This window comes from Phacochoerus africanus, chromosome 14 (assembly GCF_016906955.1).
Source record: "Phacochoerus africanus isolate WHEZ1 chromosome 14, ROS_Pafr_v1, whole genome shotgun sequence".
NCBI lineage: Eukaryota > Metazoa > Chordata > Mammalia > Artiodactyla > Suidae > Phacochoerus > Phacochoerus africanus.
The window spans coordinates 48,128,740-48,141,628 of record NC_062557.1 but is presented as its reverse complement, the minus strand read 5'-3'; the positions used below and the strand labels follow the sequence as shown (position 1 = coordinate 48,141,628).

The following is a 12,889-nucleotide window of genomic DNA, read 5'->3' as shown; positions in this document are numbered from 1 at the left end:
CATTTGGTTAGTTTTTATGTCTTCCCTCTTGCTCCTCATTATGTTCATGTTTTCTTATGGAGCATATTGTCCTCATCTGCTAATTCCATCATCTCTCTCATTTCTTGGTCAGTTTCTTTTTTAACTTGTTTATTTATTTATTTTTTTTTAAGGGCCACACCCACAGCATGTGGAAGTTCCCAGGCTACGATCTCCTCGGAGCTGTAGCTACTGGCCTACACCACAGCAATAGCAATGAGGGATCCGAGCTTTTCTGTGACCTACAGAGTGACCCACAGCTCACTGCAATGCCGGATCCTTAACCCACTGAGCAAGGCCAGGGATCGAACCGGTGTCCTCATGGATAGTAGGCAGATTCTTTACCACTGAGCCACGACAGGAACTCCTCTTGGTCTATTTCTAATGATTAAATTTTTATCCTAGTTGTAAGTCATTTTTAATGTCTAATAATTTTTGACTGGATGCTGGACATTTGCATGTCTTGTGTTTGTGGGTGCTGTATTTCAATGTATTCCTTTAAAGAGTGTTGGACTTTGTTTTGATGCTTATTTAAATTACTTGTGATCAGTTTGATCCTTTCATGTCTTTTAAGCTTTTATTAGGGTAAATGTAAGACAGCCTCCAGCCACATTTACAAAGCAGTGTCTTTCCAAGGCTCTACTGGATGCTCCTTTTATTTACAAAGGCTTTCTGCTTTCGCTAGTAGAGCCACAAACTCACCCCGGCTGTCTGGAATCCAGGAATTGTTAAGCTTACTGCTTTCTGAGAGTTCTTTCCCTACCCTCACAGTGTTCCACCCCACACATGCAGATCATTGTCTGAAATATATTCCAAGGAATTCCTCTACAGATGCCCAGAATTCTTTCCCTATGCAGCTTCTTCCTCTCTTGTATTTTGCCCTTCAAATCCTTACTGCCTCAGCCTGTCTGAACTCCAGTCTCTGTCTCAGCTGTTCAGCAAGGTTTGGGGGCTCTGTTTGAGTTCCTTTCCCTGGATTGCAGCTTGGAAATTTCCTTCTGGCAGTTGTAGAGCTCACCTTGTTTTTCTCTCTGAAATCATAGATCTTCATTGCAGCTGTCCAGTATCTGAAAAATTGTTCTTTATATTTTGTCCAGTTTTCTGGTGGTTTGTGGTAGAAGAGCAGTTCCCATACTATTTAATCCTTCATAAGCTGAAGCAGAAGTCCTGTACAAATTAGAAGTTTATACTTTACAAACTTTTTAGAATAATCAGAAGTAAATTCTATCCTTTTACCTTTTAACCATTTCACTCCATCTTCACAGTTCCACTTCTGGATTTGTATTTGCACTGGAGGAAATTGACTTCATGTTTTGTTGAAATTTTTTTTTTTTTAAAGGTTTTTTTTGTTGTTGTTGTTGTTGTCGTTGCTATTTCTTGGGCCGCTCCCGCGGCATATGGAGGTTCCCAGGCTAGGGGTTGAATCGGAGCTATAGCCACTGGCCTACGCCAGAGCCACAGCAACACGGGATCCGAGCCGCGTCTGCAGCCTACACCACAGCTCACGGCAACGCCGGATCATTAACCCACTGAGCAAGGGCAGGGATCGAACCCGCAACCTCATGGTTCCTAGTCGGATTCGTTAACCACTGCACCACGACGGGAACTCCATGTTTTGTTGAAACTTTAATGCAGTATATATTCTTAAATTTTTGCAGGTGAGGGCATCTTCAAAATAGAGGTCCCTGCTAGATTTTACAGTTTCTCTTATATGGTGTGTATGGGGAATACATGCATGTTTTTATTGTTATTTTTTAACTAATTTCTGTCCAAGAGTGTCACAGTGAGACCCCTCTCTCTTTCTCTTTCCACATACATAGAGTCATAAAATCATTGGAGAGACCAAGTGGTTTTTTGTTAAGTTTTAGCTTTGGGGCTTGTTTTCCTTTTCTAGATTTGTTCTTTGTCTCAATGCATCATGTACAATTCTTGTTATTGTAACTTAACTCAATATTTGTTTGCTATTCTGCTCATCTTGTTCATTTGAGTAATGCTCAGTTTTAAAATGTAACCATTTTGACTTGTCTGTTTTTTCCCTCCTAGATGGTATAGCTGTATGCTGGGAAAGAAATGCAGCTTGGCTCCTCTGAAGGAAGAACTTCGCATACAAGGGGTAATTACTACATTACTACTTCGATGTATTCACTTTCGATGGTACTTGGAGTATAGACTTTTTCTTACTACTTCTTACTACTTCGATGTATTCACTTTCGATGGTACTTGGAGTATAGACTTTTTCTTACTACTTCGTTACTACTTCGATGTATTCACTTTCGATAGTACTTGGAGTATAGACTTTTTCTTTATATCTAGAAACACTAAATTTCTGTTTGTTTTATTTTGGCTTGTTTATTTTTTAAATTTTGTAATTTGAGAACTAAAGGGAGACTTTTTATAAATTATTTTAAAAGACCTTCTTTGACCAATTAGAGAAGATGGTGGGAGTTCCCTGGTGGCCTCGTGAAGGATCTGGCCTTGTCACTGCTGTAGCATGGGTTCAGTCCCTGGCCTGAGGACTTCTGCATGCCACAGGCACAGCCAAGAAAAAAAAAAAGAAAGAAAAGATAGGGAAAACAGGATGAATACAATGTCAGAGAGAAACCAGAAATAAAACCTGGCGTCCACCTACCCCTGCCTCCACATCTGATTCCATTATAACTGCCGAAACTGGAGTTAGGGGCTTGTTCCAGGTTGCATGTCTCATAGTCAAAGAACAGCTGGAACCAGAATAACCCTCAGTCCAGTGTGCTTCCCAGTACGGTACAGTCCCTGCAAGTTCAGCCCCTTGCTTTTGTTTTGAAAAGCAGGTGGCAAATACGTATTTACCTGACACCCCTCCCAGTTCATGGTATTTTGGCACCAGTAAGCAGGAACAGCATGACTTTTCAGAGAAAGGGGTCAGGTGGATCAGTGGTGGACCTAAGTTTCTGCCTTTGGGTTTCTCTCTGACATTCTATTCGTCCTGTTTTTCTCACAATACCTTTTCTTTGTTAATTGTAACAGCTAGGAGTTCCCGTCATGGCTCAGTGGTTAATGAACCTGACTAGTATCCATGAGGACACGGGTTCGATCCCTGGCCTTGCTCAGTGGGTTAAGGATCCAGTGTTGCTGTGGCTGTGGTGTAGGCCAGCAGCTACAGCTCCAATTCAACCCCTAGCTTGGGAACCTCCGTATGGTGCGGGTAGGGCCCTAAAAGGACAAAAGACAAAAATAATAATAAAAATTGTAACAGCTCTAGGAAGTTTCCATTGGTGCAGCACGTTAAGGATCCAGGGTTGCTGCAGCTGTGGCATAGGTTCCATCCTTGGCCCAGGAACTTCCACATGCCAGGGTTGTAACCAAAAAAAAAATGGTAACAACTACAAAGCAATTCTATTTCCTAAAATCTGGTAGGCAGAGGGGAGACTACATAGCTGAGTCTAGTCAGGCTTTGGAGACTCTCTTTCCTAAAAAAAAGAAAACAAAAGAGCATTTGAATCATTTTACCAGTGGTTCTCTGAAAGGTTGTGTTTTGGGTCTTTAATATATTGGATTCTCAAGCCAGAGTGATAAATTCTGTTTTCTGGAAGGGAAAAAAAAACACAACTTTGTTGAGAAGTAATTTATTCATTGATGATTAGGCAGCTGTGCATAACTATTTTTGGATGGTAGTGTTTGTTAACTGATAAAGAAAATAACCAACATATCATTTAACGTGAGGTAGCAGCCAGAACCGTATTAGTAGAATTAATAGAATGATGAGATGCTGTGTTTGTTGGTTTCAGGTTCCTAAAGTTACCTACACTGAATTCTGTCAAGGTCGGACAATGAGGTGGGCTTTGGCTTGGAGTTTTTATGATGATGTAACAGTACCAGTAAGTAGAGACCTTCCTTCTGCTTCTCTGAATTCGAGCATATGGTGGGTTTTAGTTGGTCATAAGTGAACTGAATCTGTGCTGTTCTGCTTCCCTGAAGTTTGCCCCAAATGCTTATGTCAGAATGGAAAGTGGTTATTAACAAGACACAGTCCTGGAAGGCGGACTGTGATGACCACAGAGGCTTTCTTTCTCTGTGGGTTTGTGCACCTCAGTGATTCTTACTCAGCAAACAGAAATGAATTGGAAATGTGTCTTTTAGGAATTAAAAATTCAGGTACTGTATAAACCTGTAGAATCACTGAATGTGATCATTCTGTTGGGCATTCCTCAGGAATTGAAGTCTGTTTATTCTCTTTTACCACTGCTGTTTTCCTAGAGTAGAAGCTGTCTCCTGCGGTTCCTGGTGGATCGAGAAATTGCCATTGGGGGTTGCAGGCTTTTGATGTGTAAAACTTAGGAATCATTCCAGTGAAGGGTTCTATCTTGGCTTTAAGATTAGTGCTGGAATATTGATCAGTTTTGAAGTTGGGTAATAGTTCGTTATTCTATTTTGTCTACTTCGCATATGCTCGAGCTTGAACATTCCTCTGTGATAGAACAGTTTACAAAATGATTTCTTCCATAAATTTATCTTTGTCCTCCATGCTTCAAAGGAAAAATGTTTCTGAACTGGTTAGACTGAATAGTTTTCCTGGACTGTGTTAAGAGGCGGTAATAGAATAGCATGTCTGTTTTCACATTTCCCTTGGAAGAATGATTGAGTTAGTGTTGCCTGGAGCTGTCCACCTTACATTTATACACATGTTGCTCGCTGTGTTCACGGAGGCCTAGTAACTGGTCCTTGCCATCTCTGATTCTGTGTCCATGCCATAGGCTTGTTCTGGGTGCTCCTCTTCCAAGGTCTTGGCCACTCTTGGTCTCAAGACTCTCTCTTAAATGGTACCGTGTCTCTGAGCCCCTTGCCCTTCGGTCGCAGGGCAGAGTACTAAAGAGGTGCGGAGAAGAACAAGGTGGTGGTTTGCAGATGTTTCTGAGTACATGAGTTCAAATTTGAAACAGAGCCTTTCGTTCTTGTCCTCTACAACTGGATTGAAAAAGTTTCCCAGTCAAGTTTGGCCTGTCTGATGGATGCCTAGTCTCCCCTCTGTGCCATGCAGTAGGATGTGTAGAGGGTAGTGTTGGAAATATTCACTGGTTGGAAAGATGGTTCTGCCTTTTTGACCTCCCTTAGGGATTATCCTGTCATCTTCCAGAATACCAGGGCTTTCCCAGCAAATGGTTAAAATCGCTACTAATGCCCTCGCTTCTCCCTGTGCAGACGCACAGCTGCGGGAAGTTGGAACTGCACCTGTTTCCAAGTGCTTTCCCTTTAACCTGCTTCCCCCACTTGTCAGCGCCTCAGGCGGAAGAGCCGATGAGGAGCTCCGGCACTCTGCAGGCCATGTCAGGGACCGGCGTCGCCCTTACCCTCTTGGATCAGTAGCTGTTTCGCATCAGAGCGTCAAAGAGCACTATGTTTTTGTGGTGGCAAAATCAGCTTGCTTTGAAAGGGATCTTCTAAGGCTTCCTCCCTCCCTTCCTGTCTTTGAGGCCATCCTCGAGCCCCCTGTTGACAGTTTCAGCCGTCAAAGAATGTCTCTTGCTAAGGGCCTCGGGTTTCTCCCACGCCAGAGTACTCATCCTTCCCCACCACTGCCCCCAACCCAGAGCTGTTAATAATGCATTCCCAAGTGTCCCATTAGGTGCTCTTAAACTGCACAGGGAAAATGGCAGTTCCAGATTTGTGGTAACCCAGCAACAGTTTCTTAGCACTGGTGCCCTAGATCAGCAACTGCTTTCCCCAGGGTAGGTAGTCCCAGGGCACTTGGGAGGTTTTCAGTGGGTGTCCTCTTGGTTCTCCTTCCCTCTCCCTGGACCTCTCTCCACTCCGTGCCTTATGAAATGGTCACCTCATTTTCCTCCTCAGTGGAGAGGGAGGAGGTTGCCACTTTAGAGGAGGAGAGGAAGCCAAGGACTAGAGCTAGTTAAGCAGAAATATTGACCTACTTCCCCACCCCACCCCCCACCCCCACCCCTACCTTTTTAGGGTAAATGTGCATGTTACTATGGCAACTTCTGTTTTCACTTATCTCAGGCCTACTGACTTGTTTCTTTTGGTGCTGAAGGCTGAAAAATTCTAATTCACTGCTGATTCAAGTACCCACACTAAGCCCATTGCTCTTGTCTGGATTTATTTTAACAATAAAAAGGCGAGTCTTGTGTTGATAGAATTTTGTGCCGTCATTTCTGACTGATGACAAATATAAGGAAGCATGTTGTAAGGAATGGTCTTTACAGAATTTTAACAAGCCACTTAGAATACCTCTTTGTCCCAGCTTCTCCTCTAATTGCTTGAGGCATTATTTTAGCTTCGCTTTTCAGAAGTGTGACACTTGTTAAAAGAAAAAGGGAAAATAATGTGGCTCTAGTAAATTGTACACTCTTGGTCTCAGCATTGCCTAGGAACTCTGATTTTTAAAAATGACCCCCCTGTGTTTTAAGACATTTCCTTTAAGCCTGGGTCTTTCCTGTCTAGGAACTAATAACCAGATGGTGTTTTGGAGAACAGATGGAGGGAAGGGTTCAGTTTAATAAGGTAGCCTTGTTAGTGTCAGAGGTGGGAGGGGGTCTTCTGACAGTTTGCTACTTACTGTTCCACAGGTTCTCAAACTAGTTCTAGATGGAAGAGGGGTTCCAGGTAGGTGCGCAGGGGATGACAGTTGGGGGCAAGTGTCAGGCTGCTACTTCAGGGCTTGCTCTAATTTTAACCAGAGCTGATCTACTTTTATCAACATTATATATTGGTTTTATTTGTTGAAAGGATTCTACTGTTAAGATGTGGTTAGAAAACCAGTAATGGAGTTCTGGTTGTGGTTTAGTGGAAACGAATCTGACTAGTATCCATGAGGATGCAGATTCAATCCCTGGCCTTGCTCAGTGGGTCAGGGATCTGGCATTGCCATGAGCTGTGGTGGAGTCACAGGCAAGGCTTGGATCCCGTGTTGCTGTGGCTGTGGCAGCTGTAGATCCGATTCGACCCCTAGCCTGGGAACTTCCATAAGCTGCAGGTTAGGCCCTAAGAAACGGGGGAAAAAAAAGAAAGAAAGAAAACCAATTCCATACTAGATTATATATTATACTCCAAAAAAGATGTGATGATTAGGAAGCTGAACTGTTGGGCAAAACTAATGAAGGACCCTACTCATAGTTAACTCTTTTATTATTATTATTATTATTATTATTATTATTATTACTCAAATGAATTTATCACATCTGCAGTTGTATAATGATCATAACAATCTGATTTCACAGGATTTCCATCCCACAGCCCAAGCATATCCCCCCCACCCCCTAAACTGTCTCCTCCAGAGACCATAAGTTTTTCAGTGTCTATAAGTCAGCATCTGTTCTGCAAAGAAGTTCAGTCTGTCCTTTTTTCAGATTCCACATGTCAGTGAAAGCATTTGATGTTGTTGTCTCATTGTATGGCTGACTTCACTTAGCATGATAGTTTCTAGGTCCATCCATGTTGCTAAGAATGCTGGTATTTCATTCTTTTTAATGCCTGAGTAATATTCCATTGTGTATATATTACCACATCTTCTTGATCCACTCCTCTGTCGATGGACACTTAGGTTGTTTCCATGTTTTGGCTATTGCACAGAGTGCTGCAGTGAACATTGGAGTACCTGTGTCTGCGAGTCATGGTTTTCTCTGGGTAGGTGCCCAGGAGTGGGATTGCTGGATCAAATGGGAGTTCTATGTTTAGTTTTCTGAGGCATCTCCATACTGTTTTCCACAGTGGTTGCACCAATCTACAATCCCACCAACAGTGTACTAGTGTTCCTTTTTCTCCACACCCTGTCTAGCACCTATTGTTTGTAGACTTTTTGATGATGGCCATTCTGGCTGGTGTAAGGTGGTACCTCATCGTGGTTTTGATTTGCGTTTCTCTAATAATGAGTGATGTTGAACATCTTTTCATGTGTTTTTTGGCCATCTGTATGTCTTCTTTGGAGAACTGTCTGTTTAGATCTTCTGCCCATTTTTTGTTGGGGTTGTTTTGTTTTTTCGGTATGGAGCTGCAGAAGTTATTTATAAATTTTGGAAATTAATTGCTTGTCAGTCGATTCACTCATAGTTACTCTTCTTATTAAGTGTGATGTTCATTGTAGTGATGCCAAAGAAATAAGATACTGGGAGTTCCCACTGCAGTGCATGGGTTAAGGTTCCAGCATTGCCACAACTGTGTCATAGGTCACAGCTGCAGCTTGGATTCAGTCCCTGGCCTGGGAACTTCTATATGCCATAGGTGTGACCCAAAAAAGAAATAAATAAATAAGTTACCATTTTCTTTCATTTATGATGATTAATTTTATAAGAGAGAGAAACATGTGAGGTATTAATACAAAATTTTATATGAGTAAGTACTGAAAGGGACCTGATGGTGGGGGGTTAGGAAGTTCAGAAAAGGAAATAGTTGGAGTTCCCACCTTGGCACAGTGGGTTAAGAATCTAACTCCAGAGGCTTGGGTTCCTGCGGAGGCTCAGGTTCAATCCCCAGCCCATTGCAGTGAGTTAAGGATCCAGCGTTGTTGCAGATGCAGTGCAGTCGCAACTGTGGCTCAGATTCAGTCCCTGGCCCAGGAACTTCCATATGCTGCGGGTTCAGCCATAAAGTTAAAAAAAAAGGAAAGAAAAGGAAATGATTAAGGATGGATTAGTCTGAGAGGCCTTCACGGAGGAGTAATGGTCCGCGTCTGATTCATAGTTGGTGCTCAGTGTTTGTTTGTTTGTTTTTTAGGACCACACCCGCGGCATATGGATGTTCCCAGGCTAGGGGTCCAACCGGAGCTATTGTGCATGAACTTCCTTGTGACATAGCTAATACTGGTATTTTGCTTAACTGTAGCATGGTGAATCTCACCAAAACTGTTGGATGATATATAGAATACACCTATTGTGAACCGGCCCTGTCTAGCTTTATGTTGAGCAGGTTATTTAACTTCTCTAAGCTTCAGTTTCCTCATGTCTAAATTGGGGGAGGAGGTCCCTGGTGGCCTAGCAGTTAGGGGTTCAGCATTGTCACTGCTGTGGCTCAGAATCAGTCCTTGGCCTGGGAACTTTGAGATGTGGGCGTGGCCAAAAAATTTTTTAAATTAAAAATGGGGGTGGGGTTCTCGTTGTAGCTCAGTGGTAATGAACCTGACTAGTATCCATGAGGATGCAGGTTCAATCCCTGGCCCCGCTCAAGGGGTTAAAGGATCTGGCATTGCCGTGAACCGTGATGTAGGTCCCAGACACGGCTCAGATCCTGCGTTGCTGTGGCTGTGGTGTAGGCCTGTAGGTGCAGCTCGGATTTGACCCCTAGTCTGGAAACTTCCATATGCTGCATGTGTAGCCATAAAGAGGAAAAAAAAAAAAGAAAAAACAATGGAGGTAATAATAGAATAGCACCTGCCACATACGGTTTGAGGATTAAGTGTACTTAACATAGTGCTTGGTGTGTAGTGAGTGCTCAGTAAAATCTATTTATTATATTATCATTTCCCAAAATTTCTTTTCACGCACCCCTGTATTTAATGCCCCTGTAATGTTGAGTTACTGCTCTCTGATACCTCTCCAGAAGATTCCTCTCTGACCATCAGACTCCTCTTCTGTCAGGCACAGTCCAGATGTTGCCACCTGTGAAACTTGCCCTCACTCTTCCTAAGTTGATATTAGGCTCCTGCTGCTGTGTTACTGTGTTTTCACTCCTGTTCTTGTATCTTTCATTGGGCATCAACCTAGTATAATGTCTGTACTCAAATAGTAAGTATTAACTAAATAAAAATGAAGGAATAAATAATGTGGAACAGTGATTCTCAGACTTTTCCACTTCTGCGAGCTGTGGAAACAGGGAACATTTTCTGAGAAATCCCTGGTCATTAAGGTGACAATAAAGAAGTTTCCAGGAAGCACCTGTACCTGTGAAATCTTCCTCTTTTTTTTTTTTTAATCCACTTGAATTTTGTGTTCTATTCCATAACGTATATGTTTGTTTTTATCTTTCGAAGTTAAATAATTTTAATATTGAGTCAATTGACAGCTAAGAAGATACCTACTATTTACCTATCCGTCACCCACTCCAGCTGTTGACATCTCGTGCCCATTCTTGTTTCATCTTTACTCCACATTCTCTCTCCCGCTGCCTGATTCTGAAGCAGATCTCAGACAGTGCATTATTTCATCCATAACCATGTTCATATCAATCTGTAAGAGGTGCGGATTCTTTTTTGAAAAAGAAAACATGACCACAGTAATTAATAATTCCTTCATGTTGGCTGGGTCGTTGACCGAATTTCTCCTACTGTCTCAAATATTTTAAAGTTTGTCGGAATAGACTCTTACTAAGTTTTCTGCAGTGCGGTTGATTGTTATGTCCTTTAAATTGCTTTTACTCTGGTGGCCCCACCGCCCCTTTATCCCCCTTCGCTCACACCCTCCCTCACAATTTATTTGTTGAAGAAACTGGGATGTTTATCTTACAGAGTTTTTAACATCTGGATTTTTCTGAGTGCATCTCCGTGGTATTAACATGTTCCTTGGACCCTGTCTTTCTTGTAAGCTGGCACTTAGCGCTAGAAGCGTAATCAGCTTGATTTGGGGGTGGTGGGACAAGGCTACTTTCTGGGTGGTGTTGGTACGCTTGGGATTTCCATCAGGAGGCACACGTTTGCTGTTGTCCTCTTGCAGTGTGAGCAGTCACTGATGAGCATTGTCTGGATCCATTAATTCATTTCCAGCTGCAGAATATTGACATTCTAATTCTATTCTTCCTTCTTCATTTATAGCTGAGGTACTTATAAGAGAAACCACCCCTTATCAATTATTTGGTCATGTTGAGGTACAGTACGTGGGGTAAATGTAGAAAGATGCTTGGTTATTTTGCTTTACTTTTCATTTTTAAGAATAACGAGTGGAGTTCCCGCTGTGGCACAGTGGGTTAACAACCTGACTGCAGTGGCTCAGTTGTTGCAGAGGCGCAGATTTGATCCCCCATCTGGCACAGTGGGTTAAAGATCCAGTGTAGGTTGCAGCTGCAGCTCAGATTCAGTCCCTGGCCCAGGAACTTCCATATGCCATGGATGCAGCCATTAAAAAAAAAAAAAAAAATAATAATGATTTTGTGATTCCCTTGCATCTCCTACAAGTGACCAAAGACAGTGGTTTAAGTTTTGTTTTTAGAGTATTATCAACTCAAGGGTTTACACTTTCAGTATTTCTCAGCTATTTTTCCAAGGACCTCTGGTTTATTTTAGTGGGAAATAGTATTTAGAGGTATTTATGTGAGTATTGGGTTGGTCATTGATTCTAGGCTCACTCTTTCTTCTTTCTTTCTTCTTTCTTTCTTTCTTTCTTTCTTTCTTTCTTTCTTTCTTTCTTTCTTTCTTTCTTTCTTTCTTTCTTTAATGGTTTCTTTGGTTTTTTGGGTGGTTTTTTTGTTCTGTTTTTTGGCTACACCCATGGCAAGTGGGCCAGAGATGAACCCACACCATGGTAGTGTCCTGAGACACTGAGTGACAACGCCAGACCCTTCACCTGCTGCACCACAAGGGAAATCCAGTTCTAAGCTTTTTCAGGGATAGAGAAGAATATTGCAAGAAATGAGAAACACAGCAATGTATTCACTTTGCTGATTGGAATTTGTGAGCACAAGTGATGACCACCTCTGTCAGAAGAGAGATGAGGCTCTATGCTTTTAGCCTTATTTTAGATGACTTTTAGGGTGCTGTCAGGAATGGATGGCCCAGTGATGCTGACCTTTCCATGGTAACAGCCTTGAATGTCAGCAGTGGAAAGGGGAGTCTGATTCTTGTCCCCCATGCTCCCACACACCACCATCTCCCCCCAGCCCGGCCCCAACTTAATAATCATATCTTAAGCTTCTTAGTGCAAAGTGTTAGGCTCTCAGTAACGGAAGAAATCGTGTCTCTTCTGCTGGGTGATTAATAACTATACTGCTGTCTTAATGTCAATGTAATTTTGTCTCATCTTGTCTGAAACATTAATTGAACAGGTTTTCAGACTCAGGCTTAGCGTCCAGTATCCATTTCTCGGGAGTAGGTTTCTTACTCAGATACACACCCTTTGTTTTCAGTCCTTTTCTTCTAAGCTTGTTTTCTATTCTTTTTTTTTTTTTTGTCTTTTTGCCTTATCTAGGGCCACTCCTGTGGCATATGGAGATTCCCAGCTAGGGGTCTGATCAGAGCTGTAGCCACCGGCCTACGCCAGAGCCGCTGCAATGAGGGATCCGAGCCGCGTCTGCAACCTACACCGAAGCTCACGGCAACGCCAGATCCTTAACCCACTGAGCAAGGCCAGGGATCGAACCCACAACCTCATGGTTCCTAGTCGGATTCGTTAACCACTGTACCATGATGGGAACTCCTGTTTTCTCTTCTTTAATTTCCATTTTTAATTAGTTAATATCTGGTATAAAGAGAAAATATAAATTGTTTCTAAGAAATACCATCTAAAAGTTTCCCTTTTTTTCTTTTTGTCTTTTTAGGGCTGCACCTGCGACATATGGAAGTTCCCAGGCTAAGGGTCAAATCTAAGCTGTAGCTGCCAGCCTGCACCACAACCACGGCAATGCCAGATCCGAGCTTCATCTGTGACCTACACCACAGCTCACGGCAACGCCAGATCCTTAACCCACTGAGCGAGGCCAGGGATCAAACCTGCATACTCATGGATACTAGTCAGATTTGTTTCCACTGAGCCATGATGGGAACTCCCTAAAAGTTTTCTAGCATAGAATTAACTGGCTATTTTGCTATGTATGTGTTGGGGTAGGGGGTTCCCAGTTAGTTCCTATAAAGCCTCACCCAGTAATTGGACCTTTCTGTGTGTTTTCTGCATGTTCTCTGTCACTGTTTCCAGGTAGAATTAGAGTTAGCAGCAGCACAAGTATCAAACTTTTTTTTTCCAGT

The 12,889-nt window shown here is 42.5% G+C and overlaps 1 protein-coding gene across 1 annotated transcript in view; it reads left to right on the top strand.

Annotated features, from left to right (window-relative positions):
* Positions 1–12,889, top strand: part of METTL16 (methyltransferase 16, N6-methyladenosine) — a 65,687-nt gene that overhangs the window by 49,830 nt on the left and 2,968 nt on the right. The window contains exons 7-8 of the mRNA XM_047757983.1: positions 2,062–2,131; positions 3,783–3,872. Coding sequence (XP_047613939.1) covers positions 2,062–2,131; positions 3,783–3,872 — 160 coding nt within the window. The remainder of the gene's footprint in view (positions 1–2,061; positions 2,132–3,782; positions 3,873–12,889) is intronic.